This window comes from Pseudophryne corroboree, chromosome 2 (genome assembly GCF_028390025.1).
Source record: "Pseudophryne corroboree isolate aPseCor3 chromosome 2, aPseCor3.hap2, whole genome shotgun sequence".
Lineage (NCBI taxonomy): Eukaryota > Metazoa > Chordata > Amphibia > Anura > Myobatrachidae > Pseudophryne > Pseudophryne corroboree.
Genome location: NC_086445.1, coordinates 817,454,957 through 817,477,443, shown reverse-complemented (window position 1 = coordinate 817,477,443; position 22,487 = coordinate 817,454,957). Strand labels below are relative to the sequence as shown.

Genomic DNA, 22,487 nt, shown 5'->3' with positions numbered 1-22,487 from the left:
AGGGTACTTGTACTACATAACCCTGACTAAATGCACTTTTTCTTAACTAACACTGTCAGCAGACATATAGAATACGTAAGTGTCCTGTAAAATGCACAGCGCTGACATGCAGGTGGCTTTACAGAGGAGGATTTGCCCAAACAGTCCCAGGATCAGCTCAGCTTGTCCTAATGGTGCCCAAACGCTAACAGGGAGTGAGGGAGAGGATATGCAGCTCCAGGGTGGGAACATTTACTCTAAATGGTGCCCTGGGGCTGGGGGAGGGGCTACAGGTCAAAGCCTTATCCCCTTGCTGGACTTCACCACCGGGTACTGCGGGCTGTATAGTAAACGTTTTTTAGTAAAACCGACCTGTGCCCTTGCCCTGGTGGTCTAGTGGGGTCTATGTACTACCACAGTGTCCATGCCAGCGCACGTGGCACACCTCCCACCGACCGCGCCGGATCGCAATTTTCAGCGGGTCCCATCTGGGGGACCTTCTTACCTCCTCCCTGAATGCAGCCACGCGATCCTGGAGAGCTTCGGTGGGGTGTGTGACTGACAGATGAAAACCGGAGCCTCCACTGTAAGTACCTGGCAACCAGGGCACGGGAGCATACAGCGTCGCTGGGGGAGGTGATGGAGCTGCAGCAGGAGATGTCTGAATGACATCTAACACTCACAGTGCCTCTGCTGCAGCCCTTGAAGTCTTCATTTTTCACTTAAAAAAGCTCTCCTGAGGGCTGCTGGAGCAGCCCACCTGTTGTATGCCTGCACTGCATGGCACCAACTGCAAAATTGAGCTCCTGTGCACGGAAGCGGGGTTATAGAGGAGGCGGCGCTATGCATTCTGGGAACAGTCAAAGCTTTTAGCCGGTTGGTGCCTTGGATCAAGATCCTACTCTACACCCCAATGTCATTCCCTGTGGAGCCCAGTGTACCCCGCAGCAGAAATGGAAAATTACTATTGAGACCAGAGATTGGAATTGCTACAATGCTGCCAGTCTAGGTGGGCAGGGGCTGGCTGGCTGGCAACTTTTAGCCCTGGAGGGCAAATACAATCAAGTGACCCTGGCATGTCTACCAGTGCATGACAACTGCAAAATGGAACTGGCAAAAAAAACTGCAAGCAAGCTATCCCTGCATATCTCCCTGTTTGCCACCTTAATGGCTCTCATCTAGTCCTCCCTGCAGATATCCCAGATTGCCCCCTCCATATCTGTCTGTCATTACAACCATAGCTCTCTCACTGCCAGTTCCTTCCATGTAACACTGAACCCCTTGCAGCACACACTTACCCCCTCACAGCTCACTCACTGACCCCTTAACAGCACCAACTGTCCACCTCAGATCACTCACTGACAGCACTCACTGTCCATTTAATTGTCAACCTCACAGCACTCAACTACCCTGTCCACCAAACAACACATCTCAGCAGGGCCGTAACTAGGTGTGTGCGAGAGGGGCCTCTCACACAGCGCAGAGCCCTGGGGGGCGCAGTCACGGCCCTGTTTAACACTGTACGGAGCATCAGAGCTCCGTACAGCTCCATTGCCCAGCAGCAGCCTGCCCCAGCACAGCAAGCCGCCCCAGCTCTACTGAACGGACTCCGACAGCTTGCGGCTGGGGCATGTTGGCGGGTCCTCCCCACTCCCATGCTCGTACTACAGAGCATGGGAGCGGGGAGTACCCGCCAACATGCCCCAGCCGCAAGCCACAGCTTTACTCAGTGGCAGAACTTTCGGAGTCACTGGGGCACCTCCTCCATTTCTCCGGTGTCAGGGATTACCTGTAGCATGAGACCAGCAGTACCCGTACTGTACTGCTATGCTGTCCGGACAGGAGGAGGAAGCGGGGGGGGGGGGGGGGGGGGTTCCCGGGCGGGTTACTTGTGGAGACTGAAGCTCATTGAGGTGTCAGGTTGGTGTTTACAAGCAGGGACCATGCTGGAGTAGGCGGAGCGGCACTCTCTGCACCCACCCCGCCCACTTTCTTCAGGCTTATCGACTGATCTTCCCCTCGCGGCAGAAGTGCGGCATAGTAAGGATCTGTGTGTTTGAGGGAGGAGAGGAAAGTGGGTGAGCTGTGTAGGGATCTGTCCGTGTGTGTTTGATGGGAGGGGAACTGAGTGACAGAGGAGAGCTGTGTTTGTGGGGGGAAAGGGGTCTGTGAGAGTAATGGACAGCCATGTGGGGGAGGGAGTCACTGTAAGGGTGGAGGGCTGTGTGTGGGCAGAGGTCTGTGTGAAGGACAGCCATATGGGAGTGGGGGCTCGGGTCTGTTTGAGAGGGGAGAGCTGTGTGTGGGGGGTTCTGTGTAAGTAAGGGACCACTACGTGGTGGTGGGGGGTCTCTGAGTCAGGGTGTGGTGCTAAATGTGTTTGAGGGGAACCGAGTGAATGTGGAGCGCTGTGTGTGTAAGGGTTTGTGTGAGAAAGGGATAGCTATGTGAGGGGGGGATTTCTCTCTGTGTGGGGAGGTCTGTATGAGGAGATGAGAGCATTTGGGGGAGTCTGTATGAGGGTGGGAATATGAGTTAGGGGTGAGAGCTTTATGTATTTGTATTTCAATATTGATTTGGGCCCTGTTGGTCCAGTTTCCACAAAAACCTGTAACAGCGGCCCCAAGGGGCTCGAAAAAGACCGTCCATTATATAGTGTATCTCATAAATAGGCCCAATAGAAGCATATTCTATTTTAGAGGGGTTTTTTTACCGGGGAGGGGGGTCACCAAGCTCCAGATTGCCACCAGGAGACTGGGATGAACTTACGCCACTGGCTCCACTGTACGGAGCTTCAGAGCGGGGAGGACCCGCCAACATGCCCCAGCCGCTTCAGCTCCACTGTACGGAGCATCGAAGCGGGGAAGACCCGCCAGGCGCCAGCATTTCCCCGCTACAGGCCGTCTCAGCTCCATTGCTCAGCCGCAGCCCACCCCAGCAGCACCAGCCAGTGTCACAGAAGACTGCGGGGAGAGATGGTAAGTGTCTGTCTGTCTCTCTCTCTATCGACGCTGTCTGCTGTAATGTGTAAAAAGGTTTCCTGGCTGCCGTAATGTGTAAAAAGGATGACTGGCTGCCGTAATGTGTAAAATGGGGACGCTGGCTGCCGTAATGTGTAAAATGGGGACGCTGTCTGCCGTAATGTGTAAGAAGGGGATGCTGTCTGCCGTAATGTGTAAAATGGGGACGCTGGCTGCCGTAATGTGTAAAAGGGGCTCTACCTGGTGTAGTGGCGCTACTGTGCGGTGCAATTTGAATAATGGAGAATACTGTGCACCGTAGTATGAATTGGTATTTTGTGGCCACACCCTTTCCCCATGAAGCCACGCCCCTAATTTTTGCACGCGCCTACGGCGCGCACTGCCCAGATTTTACATAGGGGGGGGGCACCAATGCCGTTTCTTGCACACAGCGCTAAAATGCCTAGTTACGGCACTGCATCTCAGTGTCTTTAACAGCCACCTCACAGGGGTGTGGTATAGACGGTCGATAGCAACAAGGTCGACAGTAACTAGGTCGACCACTATTAGTCGACAGTAACTAGGTCAACAGCGTCTCCAGGTCGACATGGTCTAGGTCGACAGGTCAAAAGGTTGAAATTAGTTTTTAATTTTTGTTTGGTATTGTTTTCTATGTACAGTGACCGGGCACCCCAATTAGTGCACCGTGTCCCCTAGGATGGCTTGCGGCTTCGGGCAGGGTGCCCGCTGTGCTCGGCACAGGTTACTATTCCCAATCGTAGTCCGCTTGGATCGTTATGTATGAAAAAGTAAAAAAAGAGATTTTTTTTTTGAAAAATTCATGTCAACCTTTTGACCTGGAGAACCTGTCAACCTAGTTACTGTCACCCAATAGTGGTCGACCTAGTTACTGTCAACCTATAGACCAGATCCCCCGCACAGCACCCCCTTGACCCATCCAATGTCCACCACATAGCACTTCCTTTTCACTAGCATCTTGTGTGAGAAATTTTGGAGCACTAATTTCCAGCTACATCCATAATTAATAATTTTACTATTTTTAATTTTAAAAATACACACATTGGCTCCCTTGGGAAAAAACACATTGCCCATCAAAGGAAAAAATAAAACCCAATGGTCCTCACATACAATAAAACACATTGGCCTCCACAAGGGAATGAAACATACATTGGTCTCCCACTGGAAAAAATAAACCACATTGGCTCCTACAGGACAAAAAACACATTGACCCCAGAAGAAAAAAAAAGAAAACATATTTGCAGAATGCATTCCCAATATTGGTCCCTACAGCTAACGCTTTATGTGCTTGAGTATTTGAGGCCAAAAAGGAAAAATGTGGAAGCAAGTAAATCAGCTGCAATGGCCAAGGAGTCGATAAGGCATCAATCAGCCTCGGCCTCCCAGTCCCAAGAACTGGGGTTATGAGGAGATCATCTATATAAGGAATGATAGGCACCCCCTGTGCATGGAGTTGAATCATCGCCGCCATCACCATGGTGAAAACTCTTGGTGAGTGAGGCTTCCAGATTGGAATGTAGAGATAAGCATCCTTGATATGCAATGATACTAGGAACTCCTCTGCCTCCAGCCTTGCAATTACTGAGTCGAGGGATTCCATCTTGAACTTGAAAACCCCTAGGAATGGATTTAGGAGCTTCAAATACAGAATGGATCTGATAAAGCCATCAGGCTTCACGATCAGGCCCGAGGAACAAACATTTTGTCTTTTTTGGTGAGAGGGACCAGGATCAATCATTTACTGTAATACACCACTCTTTTCCTCTAAAACTGATGGAGTGAAGAAACGATAAGGGGGTTAGAAAAGTAAGTCTATCTTGTACTCATGGGTAATTAGTTTTAGCACCCAAAAGTCCAGAAAGGCTGACCTCCTATGGCTTTGTATTTCCACGGATAGGCTCCCACCATGGGGTTCTGTGGGTGAGAGGGCAGCACTTCAAGCAGCTAGTTTTTGGGCAGGCTTAAGATCATTGTGTCCCAAAACAGCTGCAGTTATACATTTACCTCTGATGTAGTACCAAGGAAGCTGGTGGTTGTGCCTGGATGCAACTAGGCATATCTGAAGTTTTTCCCAACAATTGACTAGCTGTAACAAAAACAGATTGATGTTTCCTTTGCGCCTTAAACAGCAAACTGCAGCTGAGGTCCAAACTCTCAAGAGTACCAACACTTGACAAATTCTAGAGACACAAACACAAAAGGAGTGGTCCAACAGCGCTGTTTGTATAGAGAATTCAAGTATTCAATCAATAAATGATATGATGCAATTCCTGCTTGTCGGATGTACCTTACTCACCGACGTACAGTGAGATTTCCTCTTATAAAGGTATCTTTTTCCTAGGGAACAGACATCATAGGGTCATATGAAAATTCACTCACCAATATTGACTAGCTGTGTTTAAACTGGTAGATGGAGTGCCCATTCTCCTGGATGAAGATCCTGACAATATAGGTAGTCAGCGTCTCAATTGTGAACTCCGGGGATGAAAACTGATGAAATCACTGTGGCATACATTTCACCAGAGGAGGTTGCAACTTACTTCACGCATTGGCCCTATGCTTCAAGTTACCAATTTGTTCATATATGCCACAGCCATGGCGTTGTCTGACTGGACTCAAATTGCCTGATCTCCAAGTAAAGTACAGACGAAAGGCAGTGTAAACCCCCCTGAGTTCCAGTATGTTGATTGGGAGAGATGACTTCTGACAAGACCAACACCCTGTAAGTGAATCTCCACCTTCACACCTCCATCTTCACACTCTATTCTTGAAGAAGCCAGTTCTATACTCCAAATCAACAACCCTCTAGAAGGCAAGAGTGTTAGACAAACTAGTTGATGCATCAGCAAAGGTGACCCAATCCTTTGGGAGAGATTCAATTGGAAGGTGAAACTGACCGTACTGGGTGGTTTTGAAGTAGTCCGACACCCTGCCCAGAAGACATATGCAGAGGTGACCCAAAACCACTGAGAGGTACTAACCGTACCAACTCCTGTAGCACCATTTCGAAGATCATCTCTAGGAACCGGAGTCTCTGAGCTAGCTTCAGGTGTGACTTTGGGAAGTTGGTGAGCAATCCATGCTTTACCAGAATCTGAAGAGTTAAGGTAAATACTGCAATAACTTTTCCCTCCATTGAAATTGTGAATGGGGTAAACTCTGACATGACTTCTGGAGTTTACATGAAAAGAACCAGAATGAGGACCCGGAGTATGATGTATGTGGAGCTGATGAGGCGGACGACAGATACATGGATTTACTTAGCCGGAGAAATACTTGTCTAGCTCCAGGTCAATAAAATGTTACCTGAAAAAAGGACGAGCCTCCACATTCTCTTTTAGATATAACATCTGCCTGCCTCTGGCGAAGCTATAGGGCTCAGTTTGCTGAGACTGTCTACATGAAAATAGGAGAGTTAAGCATGCCTACATCACTGGTGGCATTGCTTAAATCGACAGTAGAGTAACAGGTTTGTTCTGCTAGTGTGACAAGTGTTACTTCTGAGGTACCAGCTTGCAACCCTATTGACGGCTCCTTGGCCCAGGTTTCTATGGCCCTGTTAACTGAGGAACTGACAAGAGCAGTGTGAAGGATTACCCCTACCACTGATAAACTTAAGCATAGTCTCCAACTTACGGTCTGATGGTTCCTTTAGTGAAGTTGCACCAGGAATAGAATAGATTTCCCCTACTGACGTGATGCAGAAGGTTCCACTATTGGAGGAGTCTCCTACTGAACTCTACTATCTGTGGGAAAAAGATAAGGGGCAACATACTAGCCAATTACTCACTTTCATATTTTCCTTCAGCTTCTACAGACTTTCCTCATGTTTCTCACCCCTTATATCAAGGCTTGTTTGATAAAGTAGGTCTTGATGGCTTACTATTGCTCCACTGTCTGAACCATATACTGTAAATTGTGAAATTCCACCCAATTACTACCTCAGTGGGTAGCATGGCAGAAGGTATTTTTACAGTTACTGCAATGCTCTATGGGCCTAATTCAGAGTTGATCGCAGCAGCAAATTTGTTAGAAGTTGGTCAAAACCATGTGCACTGCAGGGGGGGGGGGGGCAGATATAACATGTGCAGAGAGAGTTAGATTTGGGTGGGGTGTGTTCAGACTGAAATCTAAATTGCAGTTTAAAAATAAAGCAGCCAGTATTTACTAGAGATGAGCGGGTTCGGTTTCTCTGAATCCGAACCCGCCAGAACTTCATGTTTTTTTTCACGGGTCCGAGCGACTCGGATCTTCCCGCCTTGCTCGGTTAACCCGAGCGCGCCCGAACGTCATCATGACGCTGTCGGATTCTCGCGAGGCTCGGATTCTATCGCGAGACTCGGATTCTATATAAGGAGCCGCGCGTCGCCGCCATTTTCACACGTGCATTGAGATTGATAGGGAGAGGACGTGGCTGGCGTCCTCTCCGTTTAGAATAGATTAGAGAGACACTTGATTTACTAATTTTGGGGAGCATTAGGAGTACTCAGTAGTGTACAGTGCAGAGTTTTGCTGATAGTGACCAGTGACCACCAGTTTTATTTATAATCCGTTCTCTGCCTGAAAAAAGCGATACACAGCACACAGTGACTCAGTCACATACCATATCTGTGTGCACTGCTCAGGCTCAGGCCAGTGTGCTGCATCATCTATTATCTATATATAATATTATATATATCTGTCTGACTGCTCAGCTCACACAGCTTATAATTGTGGGGGAGACTGGGGAGCACTACTGCAGTGCCAGTTATAGGTTATAGCAGGAGCCAGGAGTACATAATATATTATATAGTGAGTGACCACCAGACACACAGTGCAGTTTATTTAATATATCCGTTCTCTGCCTGAAAAAAGCGATACACACAGTGACTCAGTCAGTCACATACCATATCTGTGTGCACTGCTCAGGCTCAGGCCAGTGTGCTGCATCATCTATATATATTATATATCTGTCTGACTGCTCAGCTCACACAGCTTATAATTGTGGGGGAGACTGGGGAGCACTACTGCAGTGCCAGTTATAGGTTATAGCAGGAGCCAGGAGTACATAATATTATATTAAAATTAAACAGTGCACACTTTTGCTGCAGGAGTGCCACTGCCAGTGTGACTAGTGACCAGTGACCTGACCACCAGTATATATAATATTAGTAGTATACTATCTCTTTATCAACCAGTCTATATTAGCAGCAGACACAGTACAGTGCGGTAGTTCACGGCTGTGGCTACCTCTGTGTCGGCACTCGGCAGCCCGTCCATAATTGTATATACCACCTAACCGTGGTTTTTTTTTCTTTCTTTATACATACATACTAGTTACGAGTATACTATCTCTTTATCAACCAGTCTATATTAGCAGCAGACACAGTACAGTGCGGTAGTTCACGGCTGTGGCTACCTCTGTGTCGGCACTCGGCAGCCCGTCCATAATTGTATATACCACCTAACCGTGGTTTTTTTTTCTTTCTTTATACATACATACTAGTTACGAGTATACTATCTCTTTATCAACCAGTCTATATATTAGCAGCAGACACAGTACAGTGCGGTAGTTCACGGCTGTGGCTACCTCTGTGTCGGCACTCGGCAGCCCGTCCATAATTGTATATACCACCTAACCGTGGTTTTTTTTTCTTTCTTTATACATACATACTAGTTACGAGTATACTATCTCTTTATCAACCAGTCTATATATTAGCAGCAGACACAGTACAGTGCGGTAGTTCACGGCTGTGGCTACCTCTGTGTCGGCACTCGGCAGCCCGTCCATAATTGTATATACCACCTAACCGTGGTTTTTTTTTCTTTCTTTATACATACATACTAGTTACGAGTATACTATCTCTTTATCAACCAGTCTATATATTAGCAGCAGACACAGTACAGTGCGGTAGTTCACGGCTGTGGCTACCTCTGTGTCGGCACTCGGCAGCCCGTCCATAATTGTATACTAGTATCCAATCCATCCATCTCCATTGTTTACCTGAGGTGCCTTTTAGTTGTGCCTATTAAAATATGGAGAACAAAAATGTTGAGGTTCCAAAATTAGGGAAAGATCAAGATCCACTTCCACCTCGTGCTGAAGCTGCTGCCACTAGTCATGGCCGAGACGATGAAATGCCAGCAACGTCGTCTGCCAAGGCCGATGCCCAATGGCATAGTACAGAGCATGTCAAAACCAAAACACCAAATATCAGTAAAAAAAGGACTCCAAAACCTAAAATAAAATTGTCGGAGGAGAAGCGTAAACTTGCCAATATGCCATTTACCACACGGAGTGGCAAGGAACGGCTGAGGCCCTGGCCTATGTTCATGGCTAGTGGTTCAGCTTCACATGAGGATGGAAGCACTCAGCCTCTCGCTAGAAAACTGAAAAGACTCAAGCTGGCAAAAGCACCGCAAAGAACTGTGCGTTCTTTGAAATCCCAAATCCACAAGGAGAGTCCAATTGTGTCGGTTGCGATGCCTGACCTTCCCAACACTGGACGTGAAGAGCATGCGCCTTCCACCATTTGCACGCCCCCTGCAAGTGCTGGAAGGAGCACCCGCAGTCCAGTTCCTGATAGTCAGATTGAAGATGTCAGTGTTGAAGTACACCAGGATGAGGAGGATATGGGTGTTGCTGGCGCTGGGGAGGAAATTGACCAGGAGGATTCTGATGGTGAGGTGGTTTGTTTAAGTCAGGCACCCGGGGAGACACCTGTTGTCCGTGGGAGGAATATGGCCGTTGACATGCCAGGTGAAAATACCAAAAAAATCAGCTCTTCGGTGTGGAGGTATTTCACCAGAAATGCGGACAACAGGTGTCAAGCCGTGTGTTCCCTTTGTCAAGCTGTAATAAGTAGGGGTAAGGACGTTAACCACCTCGGAACATCCTCCCTTATACGTCACCTGCAGCGCATTCATAATAAGTCAGTGACAAGTTCAAAAACTTTGGGTGACAGCGGAAGCAGTCCACTGACCAGTAAATCCCTTCCTCTTGTAACCAAGCTCACGCAAACCACCCCACCAACTCCCTCAGTGTCAATTTCCTCCTTCCTCAGGAATTCCAATAGTCCTGCAGGCCATGTCACTGGCAATTCTGACGAGTCCTCTCCTGCCTGGGATTCCTCCGATGCATCCTTGCGTGTAACGCCTACTGCTGCTGGCGCTGCTGTTGTTGCCGCTGGGAGTCGATGGTCATCCCAGAGGGGAAGTCGTAAGCCCACTTGTACTACTTCCAGTAAGCAATTGACTGTTCAACAGTCCTTTGCGAGGAAGATGAAATATCACAGCAGTCATCCTACTGCAAAGCGGATAACTGAGGCCTTGACAACTATGTTGGTGTTAGACGTGCGTCCGGTATCCGCCGTTAGTTCACAGGGAACTAGACAATTTATTGAGGCAGTGTGCCCCCGTTACCAAATACCATCTAGGTTCCACTTCTCTAGGCAGGCGATACCGAGAATGTACACGGACGTCAGAAAAAGACTCACCAGTGTCCTAAAAAATGCAGTTGTACCCAATGTCCACTTAACCACGGACATGTGGACAAGTGGAGCAGGGCAGGGTCAGGACTATATGACTGTGACAGCCCACTGGGTAGATGTATGGACTCCCGCCGCAAGAACAGCAGCGGCGGCACCAGTAGCAGCATCTCGCAAACGCCAACTCTTTCCTAGGCAGGCTACGCTTTGTATCACCGCTTTCCAGAATACGCACACAGCTGAAAACCTCTTACGGCAACTGAGGAAGATCATCGCGGAATGGCTTACCCCAATTGGACTCTCCTGTGGATTTGTGGCATCGGACAACGCCAGCAATATTGTGTGTGCATTAAATATGGGCAAATTCCAGCACGTCCCATGTTTTGCACATACCTTGAATTTGGTGGTGCAGAATTTTTTAAAAAACGACAGGGGCGTGCAAGAGATGCTGTCGGTGGCCAGAAAAATTGCGGGACACTTTCGGCGTACAGGCACCACGTACAGAAGACTGGAGCACCACCAAAAACTACTGAACCTGCCCTGCCATCATCTGAAGCAAGAAGTGGTAACGAGGTGGAATTCAACCCTCTATATGCTTCAGAGGTTGGAGGAGCAGCAAAAGGCCATTCAAGCCTATACAATTGAGCACGATATAGTAGGTGGAATGCACCTGTCTCAAGTGCAGTGGAGAATGATTTCAACGTTGTGCAAGGTTCTGATGCCCTTTGAACTTGCCACACGTGAAGTCAGTTCAGACACTGCCAGCCTGAGTCAGGTCATTCCCCTCATCAGGCTTTTGCAGAAGAAGCTGGAGGCATTGAAGAAGGAGCTAAAAGGGAGCGATTCCGCTAGGCATGTGGGACTTGTGGATGCAGCCCTTAATTCGCTTAACAAGGATTCACGGGTGGTCAATCTGTTGAAATCAGAGCACTACATTTTGGCCACCGTGCTCGATCCTAGATTTAAAGCCTACCTTGGATCTCTCTTTCCGGCAGACACAGGTCTGCTGGGGTTGAAAGACCTGCTGGTGACAAAATTGTCAAGTCAAGCGGAACGCGACCTGTCAACATCTCCTCCTTCACATTCTCCCGCAACTGGGGGTGCGAGGAAAAGGCTCAGAATTCCGAGCCCACCCGCTGGCGGTGATGCAGGGCAGTCTGGAGCGACTGCTGATGCTGACATCTGGTCCGGACTGAAGGACCTGACAACGATTACGGACATGTCGTCTACTGTCACTGCATATGATTCTCTCAACATTGATAGAATGGTGGAGGATTATATGAGTGACCGCATCCAAGTAGGCACGTCACACAGTCCGTACTTATACTGGCAGGAAAAAGAGGCAATTTGGAGGCCCTTGCACAAACTGGCTTTATTCTACCTAAGTTGCCCTCCCACAAGTGTGTACTCCGAAAGAGTGTTTAGTGCCGCCGCTCACCTTGTCAGCAATCGGCGTACGAGGTTACATCCAGAAAATGTGGAGAAGATGATGTTCATTAAAATGAATTATAATCAATTCCTCCGCGGAGACATTGACCAGCAGCAATTGCCTCCACAAAGTACACAGGGAGCTGAGATGGTGGATTCCAGTGGGGACGAATTGATAATCTGTGAGGAGGGGGATGTACACGGTGATATATCGGAGGGTGAAGATGAGGTGGACATCTTGCCTCTGTAGAGCCAGTTTGTGCAAGGAGAGATTAATTGCTTCTTTTTTGGGGGGGGTCCAAACCAACCCGTCATATCAGTCACAGTCGTGTGGCAGACCCTGTCACTGAAATGATGGGTTGGTTAAAGTGTGCATGTCCTGTTTTGTTTACACAACATAAGGGTGGGTGGGAGGGCCCAAGGACAATTCCATCTTGCACCTCTTTTTTCTTTTCTTTTTCTTTGCATCATGTGCTGATTGGGGAGGGTTTTTTGGAAGGGACATCCTGTGTGACACTGCAGTGCCACTCCTAGATCGGCCCGGTGTTTGTGTCGGCCACTAGGGTCGCTAATCTTACTCACACAGTCAGCTACCTCATTGCGCCTCTTTTTTTCTTTGCGTCATGTGCTGTTTGGGGAGGGTTTTTTGGAAGGGACATCCTGCGTGACACTGCAGTGCCACTCCTAGATGGGCCCGGTGTTTGTGTCGGCCACTAGGGTCGCTAATCTTACTCACACAGTCAGCTACCTCATTGCGCCTCTTTTTTTCTTTGCGTCATGTGCTGTTTGGGGAGGGTTTTTTGGAAGGGACATCCTGCGTGACACTGCAGTGCCACTCCTAGATGGGCCCGGTGTTTGTGTCGGCCACTAGGGTCGCTAATCTTACTCACACAGCTACCTCATTGCGCCTCTTTTTTTCTTTGCGTCATGTGCTGTTTGGGGAGGGTTTTTTGGAAGGGACATCCTGCGTGACACTGCAGTGCCACTCCTAGATGGGCCCGGTGTTTGTGTCGGCCACTAGGGTCGCTAATCTTACTCACACAGCTACCTCATTGCGCCTCTTTTTTTCTTTGCGTCATGTGCTGTTTGGGGAGGGTTTTTTGGAAGGGACATCCTGCGTGACACTGCAGTGCCACTCCTAGATGGGCCCGGTGTTTGTGTCGGCCACTAGGGTCGCTTATCTTACTCACACAGCGACTTCGGTGCAAATTTTAGGACTAAAAATAATATTGTGAGGTGTGAGGTATTCAGAATAGACTGAAAATGAGTGTAAATTATGGTTTTTGAGGTTAATAATACTTTGGGATCAAAATGACCCCCAAATTCTATGATTTAAGCTGTTTTTTAGTGTTTTTTGAAAAAAACACCCGAATCCAAAACACACCCGAATCCGACAAAAAAAATTCGGTGAGGTTTTGCCAAAACGCGGTCGAACCCAAAACACGGCCGCGGAACCGAACCCAAAACCAAAACACAAAACCCGAAAAATTTCAGGCGCTCATCTCTAGTATTTACCCTGCAGAGAAACAAAATAACCCACCCAAATCTAACTCTCTCTGCAAATGTTATATCTGCCCCCCCACCGCAGTACACATCTGCTTACCAATTTGCTGCTGCGATCAACTCTGAATTACCCCCTATGTGCAGTTGATAACTGCTGTAAATATCTAGGAATATACAGAACACAGATTCTCCTGCAGATATCTCTTTCTTTTATAAAGTTTTGATCCTCCAAGTTTATTGTGTGTGCAAAGAATGGTGCATTTTAAAATGTATTCCTTCAATATTTTCTTTAGTGAGGAATACTCAGGAGGGTCATAATGGGGCCTCCTATTTTGCTATGATATTTCTAAGATTTTGCAACCTATTGACACCAGTTTGTTTCTTAGTGAAGTCAGTGATACACAGAGTAGCTTGCTTGTGAATGACCTGGAATTGTATACTAGTAATATTACGCTGACTGGATGAGGAGGATGATGATTATGCTGCAAGCACTGCTGAGGACAGGGGTGATACACCTACCCAGTAGGCTGTCACTCTCTTGTATTTTATAGTTTGACCAGTAAAACTTGTCCACATTTTGTTACAGTAGCTACAGTAAGTGGCATAAAAATGGAACTTACAAAGTACTAAAGTACATAAAGGCTCATGGCCTGATTAAATGTACACTAATGCATTCACAGCCAATGTTTGAAATGATCCTAATGTTGCAGCTGCCTAGAAAGGTATTGAGATGGCAGCAGGAGCGGTTCTTGGTGCGGGCAAGCAGTGCCTGCACCCGGGGGCTGCGGCCTGGGGGCGCGGCCGCAATCACCCCCGCCTACCCGCACCCGGCTGCAGCAGACGCCGTGGGCTGTGTGGGCGTCTGCTGCAGCCGGCTCCAGTGACAGACACTAGAGGTCATTATTGACCTCTAGTGTCTGTGTAACGCTGCTATGGGAGAGACGTCATGACGTCTCTCCCATAGAGAGGAGCCGCGGGAGGTCAAATGGAGCAGCAGCGGTCGAGAAGCAGGAGCGGGGCAGTGGTATTTTTTTTGTGTGTGTGTGTGTTTGACAATGACAGGGAGCACATCTACTGGGGGCACAGCAGCAGAGGGCACAACTACTGGGGGCACAGCGACAGGGGACACAACTACTGGGGGCAACGCAACAGGGGGCACAACTACTGGGGGCAAAGCAACAGGGGGCAAAGCAACAGAGGGCACAACTACTGGGGCAAAGCAACAGGGGCACAGCGACGGGGCACAACTACTGGGGGCATAGCTACAGAGGGCATAGCTACAGGGGGCACAGCTACAGGGGACAAATCTACTGGGGCAAATCAACTGGGGGGCACAACTACTTGGGACAAATGTGGGGGCATAACTGTGGCCATGCCCTTATTTTTTGACTGGCGCCTCTGCCGCACACTAATTGTTTTGCCACGGGAGGGTGGAAACTTTTGCAGTGGGCACAAGGTATAGAACCGGCCCTGGATGGCAGCCTCAAAAATAGCAGCATTTGTGTAAAGATAGTCATCATCCATTGCACAACAGTTGATTATTGGAGTTCCAAGTAAAGCTGGGTACACACAAGATGTCTTTTTGAATAATATTGGAGATTCTGACATTTGTAAACAACATTACTAAAGTGTGTATGCACTATGGCCCTCATTCAAACTTGATCGCACATAGCAACTTTTTGCTGATCGTGCGATCAACTTGACGCCGCCTATGGGGGAGTGTATTTTAGCATAGCAGGGCTGCGATCGCTTGTGCAGCCCTGCTATGCTAAAAAAGTTTATTGCAAAACAAGACCAGGGTAATAGTTACTTACCCTGTGCGACGGATCCAGCGGCGAAGGTCCCGAGATTGACGTTAGACATCCGCCCTCCAAACGCCTGCGTTCGCCTCACCACGCCTTGAAAACGGTCAGTTGACGCCCCGGTACGCCTCCCGCCTGTCAGTCTTCATGCGATCTGCGCTGGCGGCATCGCATTGCGGGCGCTGCCGCGACCCGTTCGCACCGCAACTGCGTGTGAACGGGTCAGAATGACCTCCTATATCGTCAACGATAGTTTGATAGGTCCCATGGGTCGATAACGTGGTCCTCTATCGTTTGTACATGCAGGTCAATCTCATCGATGCCGTTAACGACAAGGTGCATATTGTGCAATGTGTATGCTACGAACAACAAATGACATTTTAAATTAGAATGAAACACAACAATTTGGTAATATCTGACGACTCCTGTATATCACTGGTCATTTGTAAAAATCGCTTAGTGTGTACGCACTATATAATTTGTCCGGAACTCCGGGAAGTTCATGGGAAATCGTCAGCTGATATTGGTCATGTTTCATGCCGTCTCGTGTGTACCCAGCTTTATCTTATGGTTGCGCAGAATGGCTAGATTTAGCACATCTATGATCATTTACTCTGACATGCAGGGGGACGCCCAGTACAGGCCTAATCCGCCCAGCATGTCAGGCCCTACCCCCCACACAGATACAAAAGCATTGCACGGTGGTGATGCTTTTGTACCTGCCAAGTAGCTCCCTGCCAGCTCATCTCCTGCGCGCTGGCAGGCCACTAATCGCCGCGGGTGACCCCCCCAATGGTCCGGACACGCCTCCGCTGTCCGGACCGTGCCCCGCCAACAGCATTCTAATGCCATTGGCACACCCACTCAAGCCCCCTCCCACCCCATGACCGCCTCTGCCTCTCAATCAGCATCTCACTGGGCTCCCGGGGTGCGCCAACTGCGCGTGCACCCTCCACAAAAGGATTCAGACTGTGATCGCTGCTGCTGCAGCTATCCAGTCTGAATTAGGCCCAATGTCTGTTAACGAAACAATCTACTGTAGTTGTGTCCAGGAACAGGCAGTTTTATTACTGCTTACTGCAGTTGCTATTGGGGCTGATTAGTTCCTTCTATATCCTATAAGAGGCACCTTACACAAAGGGCATTTAATGTACATTGTTTTGTGAAACTCTACTTTTTAATTATAGTTTATTTGAATTTGTTTCAACTCTTATAAGATAATCTATTATCTGCAGCATGTTTTTTACATATGATATAGACAGGGCTGCAACTAGGGGGGATGGGGGCTAAGTGGGCACTTGCCCTGGGTGCAGGATTAGAGGGGCTTCCTATCATCATTGTAGAGAATCAACTCATCTGTCTGAGCAGATCAGCAGGAGAACTCAAGGGGTTGCCAGTGCCAGTTTTTTGTAGTCTAACAGGCACAGCCATTATGTTGTGGTCTAAATGAGAGTACAAAAAATGGTGGGTGGAAAAAATATATTTGGCTGCTTTATCCATGTAACTTGAGTATGTGTTGACTTCAAGTACAGTATCAGGGAATGCAAGCAAGTTTCATTTCCGGTCTATGGACTTTCCCCACTTGCTAGTTTATGCTGTGAAGTTTATCGTTTTATTTTAACTTTTATTGTGCATTCCATTTTTATGAAAACGGTAATGCACTAGATACTGTATATAGTTTTTTTGTTACATGCTTGACCTTTTGTGAGCGGCTGGTACCATTACAAGTCTTCCTTAGGAGATATAAGCATGGGTTTAGAGCTTGCACACAATCCTTCAAAATGAGCCACAGTTAACAAAGGCCAATCTATTCCTAACTATTGGGGATTTGGGAGTTCTATTATTTTCTTGGAGAAAAGAACACAATTCTCTAAAGACTCAGGTGTCAATTGGAGTTTTTTTAGAATACATCTAATTATATTTATTTTTATCTTCCCTTTTCATTTATATTATTTCTTATATGAGGACAGATGACTCTTTTTGACAAAAGGAGGAAGCGCCGAGGACTCATAATCCACAAATTCTTATTTGATATGTGTTGTATCTGTTATGTTGATATAGATGGAGTCTCCGTTATTTAGCCTCTTTCTGTGACTAGGCGTCTCCGTCCGTGCGCCCGGACAGGGACTCTCTGAATGGGAGCGTCTCTCTGTGCACTCCCGGCGTGACTAGGCGGACGGATCGCACGGGAGTGCACGCCTGCGCCACGGTCAGGTGAAATGACCGAGGCTGCATATGTATATTGTTTATCTGTCCAAGTGTATTCTTCACAGCGCATTTGGTATTAACACACTTCTTATCACTATCAGTCCAGTTTTGTACTTGGGTGCAAGGGAACATCAGAAATCATCTGTATATTTGTACATGCTTAACTCTGAATAGTCCACAATTTCACCCTTATGCCTATTACATCCCCTCAGAATACTACTGTACATGTATTTGCTCAGTTGCTACCCAATTACATCCATATTATAGCCGCAAGTAGAGATGAAGCTGAGATTCATACACTTCTGAATCAACTGTAATTGCTAAAAGTTGCATGTGCTCAGCTACAGTACACAGCAGACTAGTGGTGCAGCTGGTTGGAATGAAGGGTAACAGAGTAAGACTGAGACAGAAACAGCCAAATGCTATCAGCAATAACAGTCATTCAGCATATATTTTAACTGGCAACTTGAGTTACTGTGTGTCTGGTGGTCTTCTTTAATATTGTGCATGATTCTGGAAAATGAGCCAGGACAGTTTTTTCCTATGTTTGGTGGCAGCTTCCTCTACTAAGGAGGAACAGAGATCAGTAGTCCAGCAGCTAAACTGAGATGGTAATTAAGTGCAATCTAGACATTATAAGGAGTCTTTTATTTTTACAACTGCCTTGATCATTTTTTTATTATGTCCATGTCAATATGACAGGGCTACCCAAAGTCTTGGCAGCCCAGTTAATATCTGAATACATGCAATATAAATAAATTTTACATATCATGTTTCCAATAATTCTCACGTGTAAACTGGACTTTGCCTGTTTTCTCTCTGTTATGTAAAGGAGGTGGTGTTCTGCTGCTTGAAGTTCTATTAAATGAAGATAAGAGTGGCCCATTGGTTTCCCAGCTGTACTCACTGAAAATGTTGCTCCAGACGGAAGGCAGAGAAAGGACCTCATCTGAATACACCAAGCTCCTCACAGACTCTGGCTTCAGGGACATACAAGTGAAAGTAACTGGAAAGCTATATGATGCAATCCTGGCCAGAAAAGTTGTATAATGTTTTTTTCTGTTTACAGATATGATTCTAGAACGTTTCTGTAACAGCCTGGTTGTTTTCTTTCCAGTATTAATATATTCTTAAAGCAAATATACTATTTTTTTCATTTAATAACTTATAATTAATAACAAATTAATTATATATATTTTAATAACTTCCTTACAAGCTTATACCCAGGAATTATATATTTAAAACATTAGAATAATTCTATTCAAGAAAAATTGCATGCAATGTTTTCATCAACAATTGATCAACAATAAGCTGTTAGAAATTCCACTCCCATGATACTACAGTCTCCATAAACAAACATATGTGATGGCTGACCAAGTTTAACTACAGTTACAGCCATCACTCCACTATTCCATCTCCACCAAATATATCAAATATATCTACAGTTAGAATAGACATCAGTACATAAATCTTAATCAACACTGTTGTACAGCCAACCAAAACTACAACAAACAGAATATTCTGTATGCTGCCCAGGGGTTAAAGTGAGGGGGAATGAGGTGGAACGGAGTTCCACCACCTGTATTGGTAAGGGGAACTAGTTCCACCACCTCCATTGCCCTGCACAGTAATTCCAACAGAAAAACCTGCCCTATCACCTACATCAATAGATGATGCAGGCTTTGCTAGTGTTTTTCTGATGAGCTGCAGCCACCTCCCCCTTCCTCATGTCCTGGTGGCTCCACGGTCCTCCACCATTTACAGCCCATCCCTCCTGGTACTTTACACATGCTGTGTCTGTTGGACAGCATTCATCCCCTCCTCAGGTCCCAGTGGTTTCCTTTTCCGGCACAGTGTATGTGATGTCATGCTGTCACCGCTGCTGATACAGGGCATGGAGCTGCTGGACGGACACAGGCAGTGAGCTGCGGGAGTGGCAGAGATGTGTATAAGGGGCACTACTGTGGCCATTATGTGTATTAGCAACACTACTGTGTTCATTATGTGTAAGGGGCACTACTATTTAGGGCATTATGTATAAGGGGCACTACTACTGTGGTAATTGTGTATAAGAGGCACTACTGTGGGTATTGTATATAAGAGGCACTACTGTGTGGCATAACATGCCTAAAGGGTACCATTGTGTAGTGCAATGTGAATAAAGGGCACTACTGAGTGAGGTAACCTGAATAAGGGCCATTACTATGTGGTGTAATATGAATCAGGGTCACTACATGCAGTGTAATGTAAATAAGACTGTACTACTAATTTGAACTGGGGGTACTAACATGCGCTCACGCTGCTTCTTTGTGATATCAATGTCCCTTTATAAAGTATGGAAAGTAGGGCACTAATTTATAGTTTGCAGGGAGATGCTGAAAACACAAGCACTGGCCTTGGCTCCACTTACTGTGAGGGAAGGGGGGGGGGGGTGCGTTAGGTGGTGGGAAAAATGAGTTCCATCACCTCTCCAGGACCACTTTAAGCCCTGCTGCTGCCTATGTAACGATCACAGTACTACTTCACAATAAACCATTAACCTTAAAGCCACCTGTTTCACATATTAACCAATGTACTATGGGGGTCATTCCGAGTTGTTCGCTCGCTAGCTGCTTTTAGCAGCATTGTACACGCTAAGCCGCCACCCTCTGGGAGTGTATCTTAGCTTAGCAGAATTGCGAACGAAAGATTAGCAGAATTGCGAATAGAAATTTCTTAGCAGTTTCTGAGTAGCTCCAGACTTACTCAGCCATTGCGACCAGCTCAGTCCTTTTCGTTCCTGGTTTGACGTCACAAACACACCCATCATTTGCCCAACCACTCCCCCGTTTCTCCAGCCACTCCTGCGTTTTGCAACTCGAACGCCTGCGTTTTTCCGCACACTCCCATAAAACGGCCAGTTTCTGCCCAGAAACACCCAATTCCTGTCAATCACACTATGATCAGCACAGCGATGAAAAAGCTTCATTATGCCGTGAGTAAAATACCTAACTTTTGTGTAAAATAACTAAGCGCATGCGCTCTGCGAACCTTGCGCATGCGCAGTAAGCGACTAATCGCAGTATAGCGAAAATCGGCAATGAGCGAACAACTCGGAATGACCCCCAATGTGTGTAACCAGATATGAGGGAGAGGATAAGATCCAGGTGTGTTCAGAACCACTGTGTGAGAAAAAGTGACTGAGCTCCTGGTGAGTCACATAGCATCTATTGTACTCCAAACAACAAGTGGTCAGAATATTTTGTTTGTATCCGTGTAACAAAAGCCAAGGTCCTCATGTCCAGGCCTGTTGATATGGTAATAAACTAGTCCAACCACTTTGTACAACTATGGAACACACATATATAAAATAATGAATGATAAAATACAGTGTAAGTTTCTAATTTGTCATTTATTGTATTAATGCTGCATGTTATGTGCTATTCTTGGATTAAGACTTACTGTATTTGAAATGTATTAATGTTATAGAAACATTGGTATATTGCAAACTGTCTATGCTTTGTGTAAAAAACATTGGGCCTTATACAGAGTTTGACGCCTGTAATTTTTGGTGGATAAGTACACAGCGGCCCGTAATACCATCACCTTTCTTTTGGTGTCATATTTCATTCTTATTACTACTGTAGTTCCAGAAACACAAAGAAATCAGTGGGAAAAAAATTAAAAAATTAATAAAATAAGTATCTGCTCACTAATCTAGAATATGGAAGTGACTACAAATAGTGTGTCAATTTGTAACATTAGGTGAGCACCAACACCTTTCATTTAAGTACTTGTAGCCTTTTCCATAAAAAAAAGCACTGGTTGGGTGTAAGGGCCTGACTCTAAATTGCACTATGGTTAACGTCTGCTAAGTAGTCATCCCTGTGACTTTATGCCAATGCTAGTATAAGCCCTTCCTCTGGTGTACAACCGTGTATCTGAATGCGCAAGGATTGAGACGGCCAGGGGTGCCAAAATGTTGTATGGTTGGAGGGGGCATGAAAAAAAATGGCGCTCACCCAACGATTACCCAGCACCCCACAAGCGGGGAGCGCTTACCGCTGAATCAGATGCATTACTGGGAGGAGGCGGTGATGTCCCAGCAGGCTCAGCATGGGCACGCCTCCTCCCAATAATGTGAAGGGGGGGCATGCTGCCCCCTTGCCCACCCCCATTCCGAAGTCTCCTGGAGACGGCCACATTGAGTGGCTGCAGTCACAACCATCAGATGCATTATCAAAACGTGCACCAGCTCTATGCTACAGTATGTGCATCTCCATTATAGCCTCCAGTGCAAGCAATTAATCATCTGAGTTCTTAACTACCTCTGTGACAGGCTTGCGTTGCTACCATAACACACCCAAAAAACGCTACCATACATCTCCCTTTGACAAGTTTTTGGAGATTTTCATGCACGCAATTTAGCAAAAATAAAGCCAGTTTACATGAACATCTGCATTCCATAGGAATCATTCATTTTTGGCTGCAACTTGCCCATTCTGTACACTTCTTTTCACTCCTTTGGCTCTATGAGACTAAGGGACCATGACAAATGTTAGACATGGAAAGTGACCAAAGTACACTAAAGGTGTTGTGTGAGCATATAGTTCTGACTAAAATGACTACACTGGCCACCAAACAAAAGATCTCACATTTCCCTTGGAGGGCCTGACTTTAAAATAATAAAGCCCTGTTAAAGTATGCACACTGATGGTAATGCAACACTGCTAGAATACTGCCAGACTTTTTCTGGTTTACAAAGTACATCATTGATCAAATTTTGAGTAAAAAAAATTCAAGATATTTAGACACTGGTTTTCAAAACTACAGTAACAGGAAACTTGGGATACTAAATATGTGGTTGTCACAAGCACTGGCAGATCTACAGTGAAACTACAATGAAGTTTAAGCTTCAGGGCCTCTAAAGATTCAGTTCTCCTAATCCCGGAGGGGTCCTGAAGCAATTTTTGTTTTTTAATGAATTAATTTTTCAACAAAATCGATAACACCATGACAACCAGGCTTCTAGTACACCATAGCTGCTATTACGGATTGGATGTGCGTAGCTAAGTATCGTGGGAGCTGCTGGGAGTTGTAGTCTAGCTCTGTGATTTGAATCA

The 22,487-nt window shown here is 46.5% G+C and overlaps 1 protein-coding gene across 1 annotated transcript in view; it reads left to right on the top strand.

Moving 5' to 3' along the window:
- The window catches only part of LOC135049805 (acetylserotonin O-methyltransferase-like), an 88,518-nt gene extending 67,768 nt beyond the window's left edge, over positions 1-20,750 (top strand). The window contains exon 8 of the mRNA XM_063955686.1: positions 18,218-20,750. Coding sequence (XP_063811756.1) covers positions 18,218-18,435 — 218 coding nt within the window. The 3' untranslated portion in view covers positions 18,436-20,750. The remainder of the gene's footprint in view (positions 1-18,217) is intronic.
- The last annotated feature ends 1,737 nt before the right edge of the window (positions 20,751-22,487 follow it).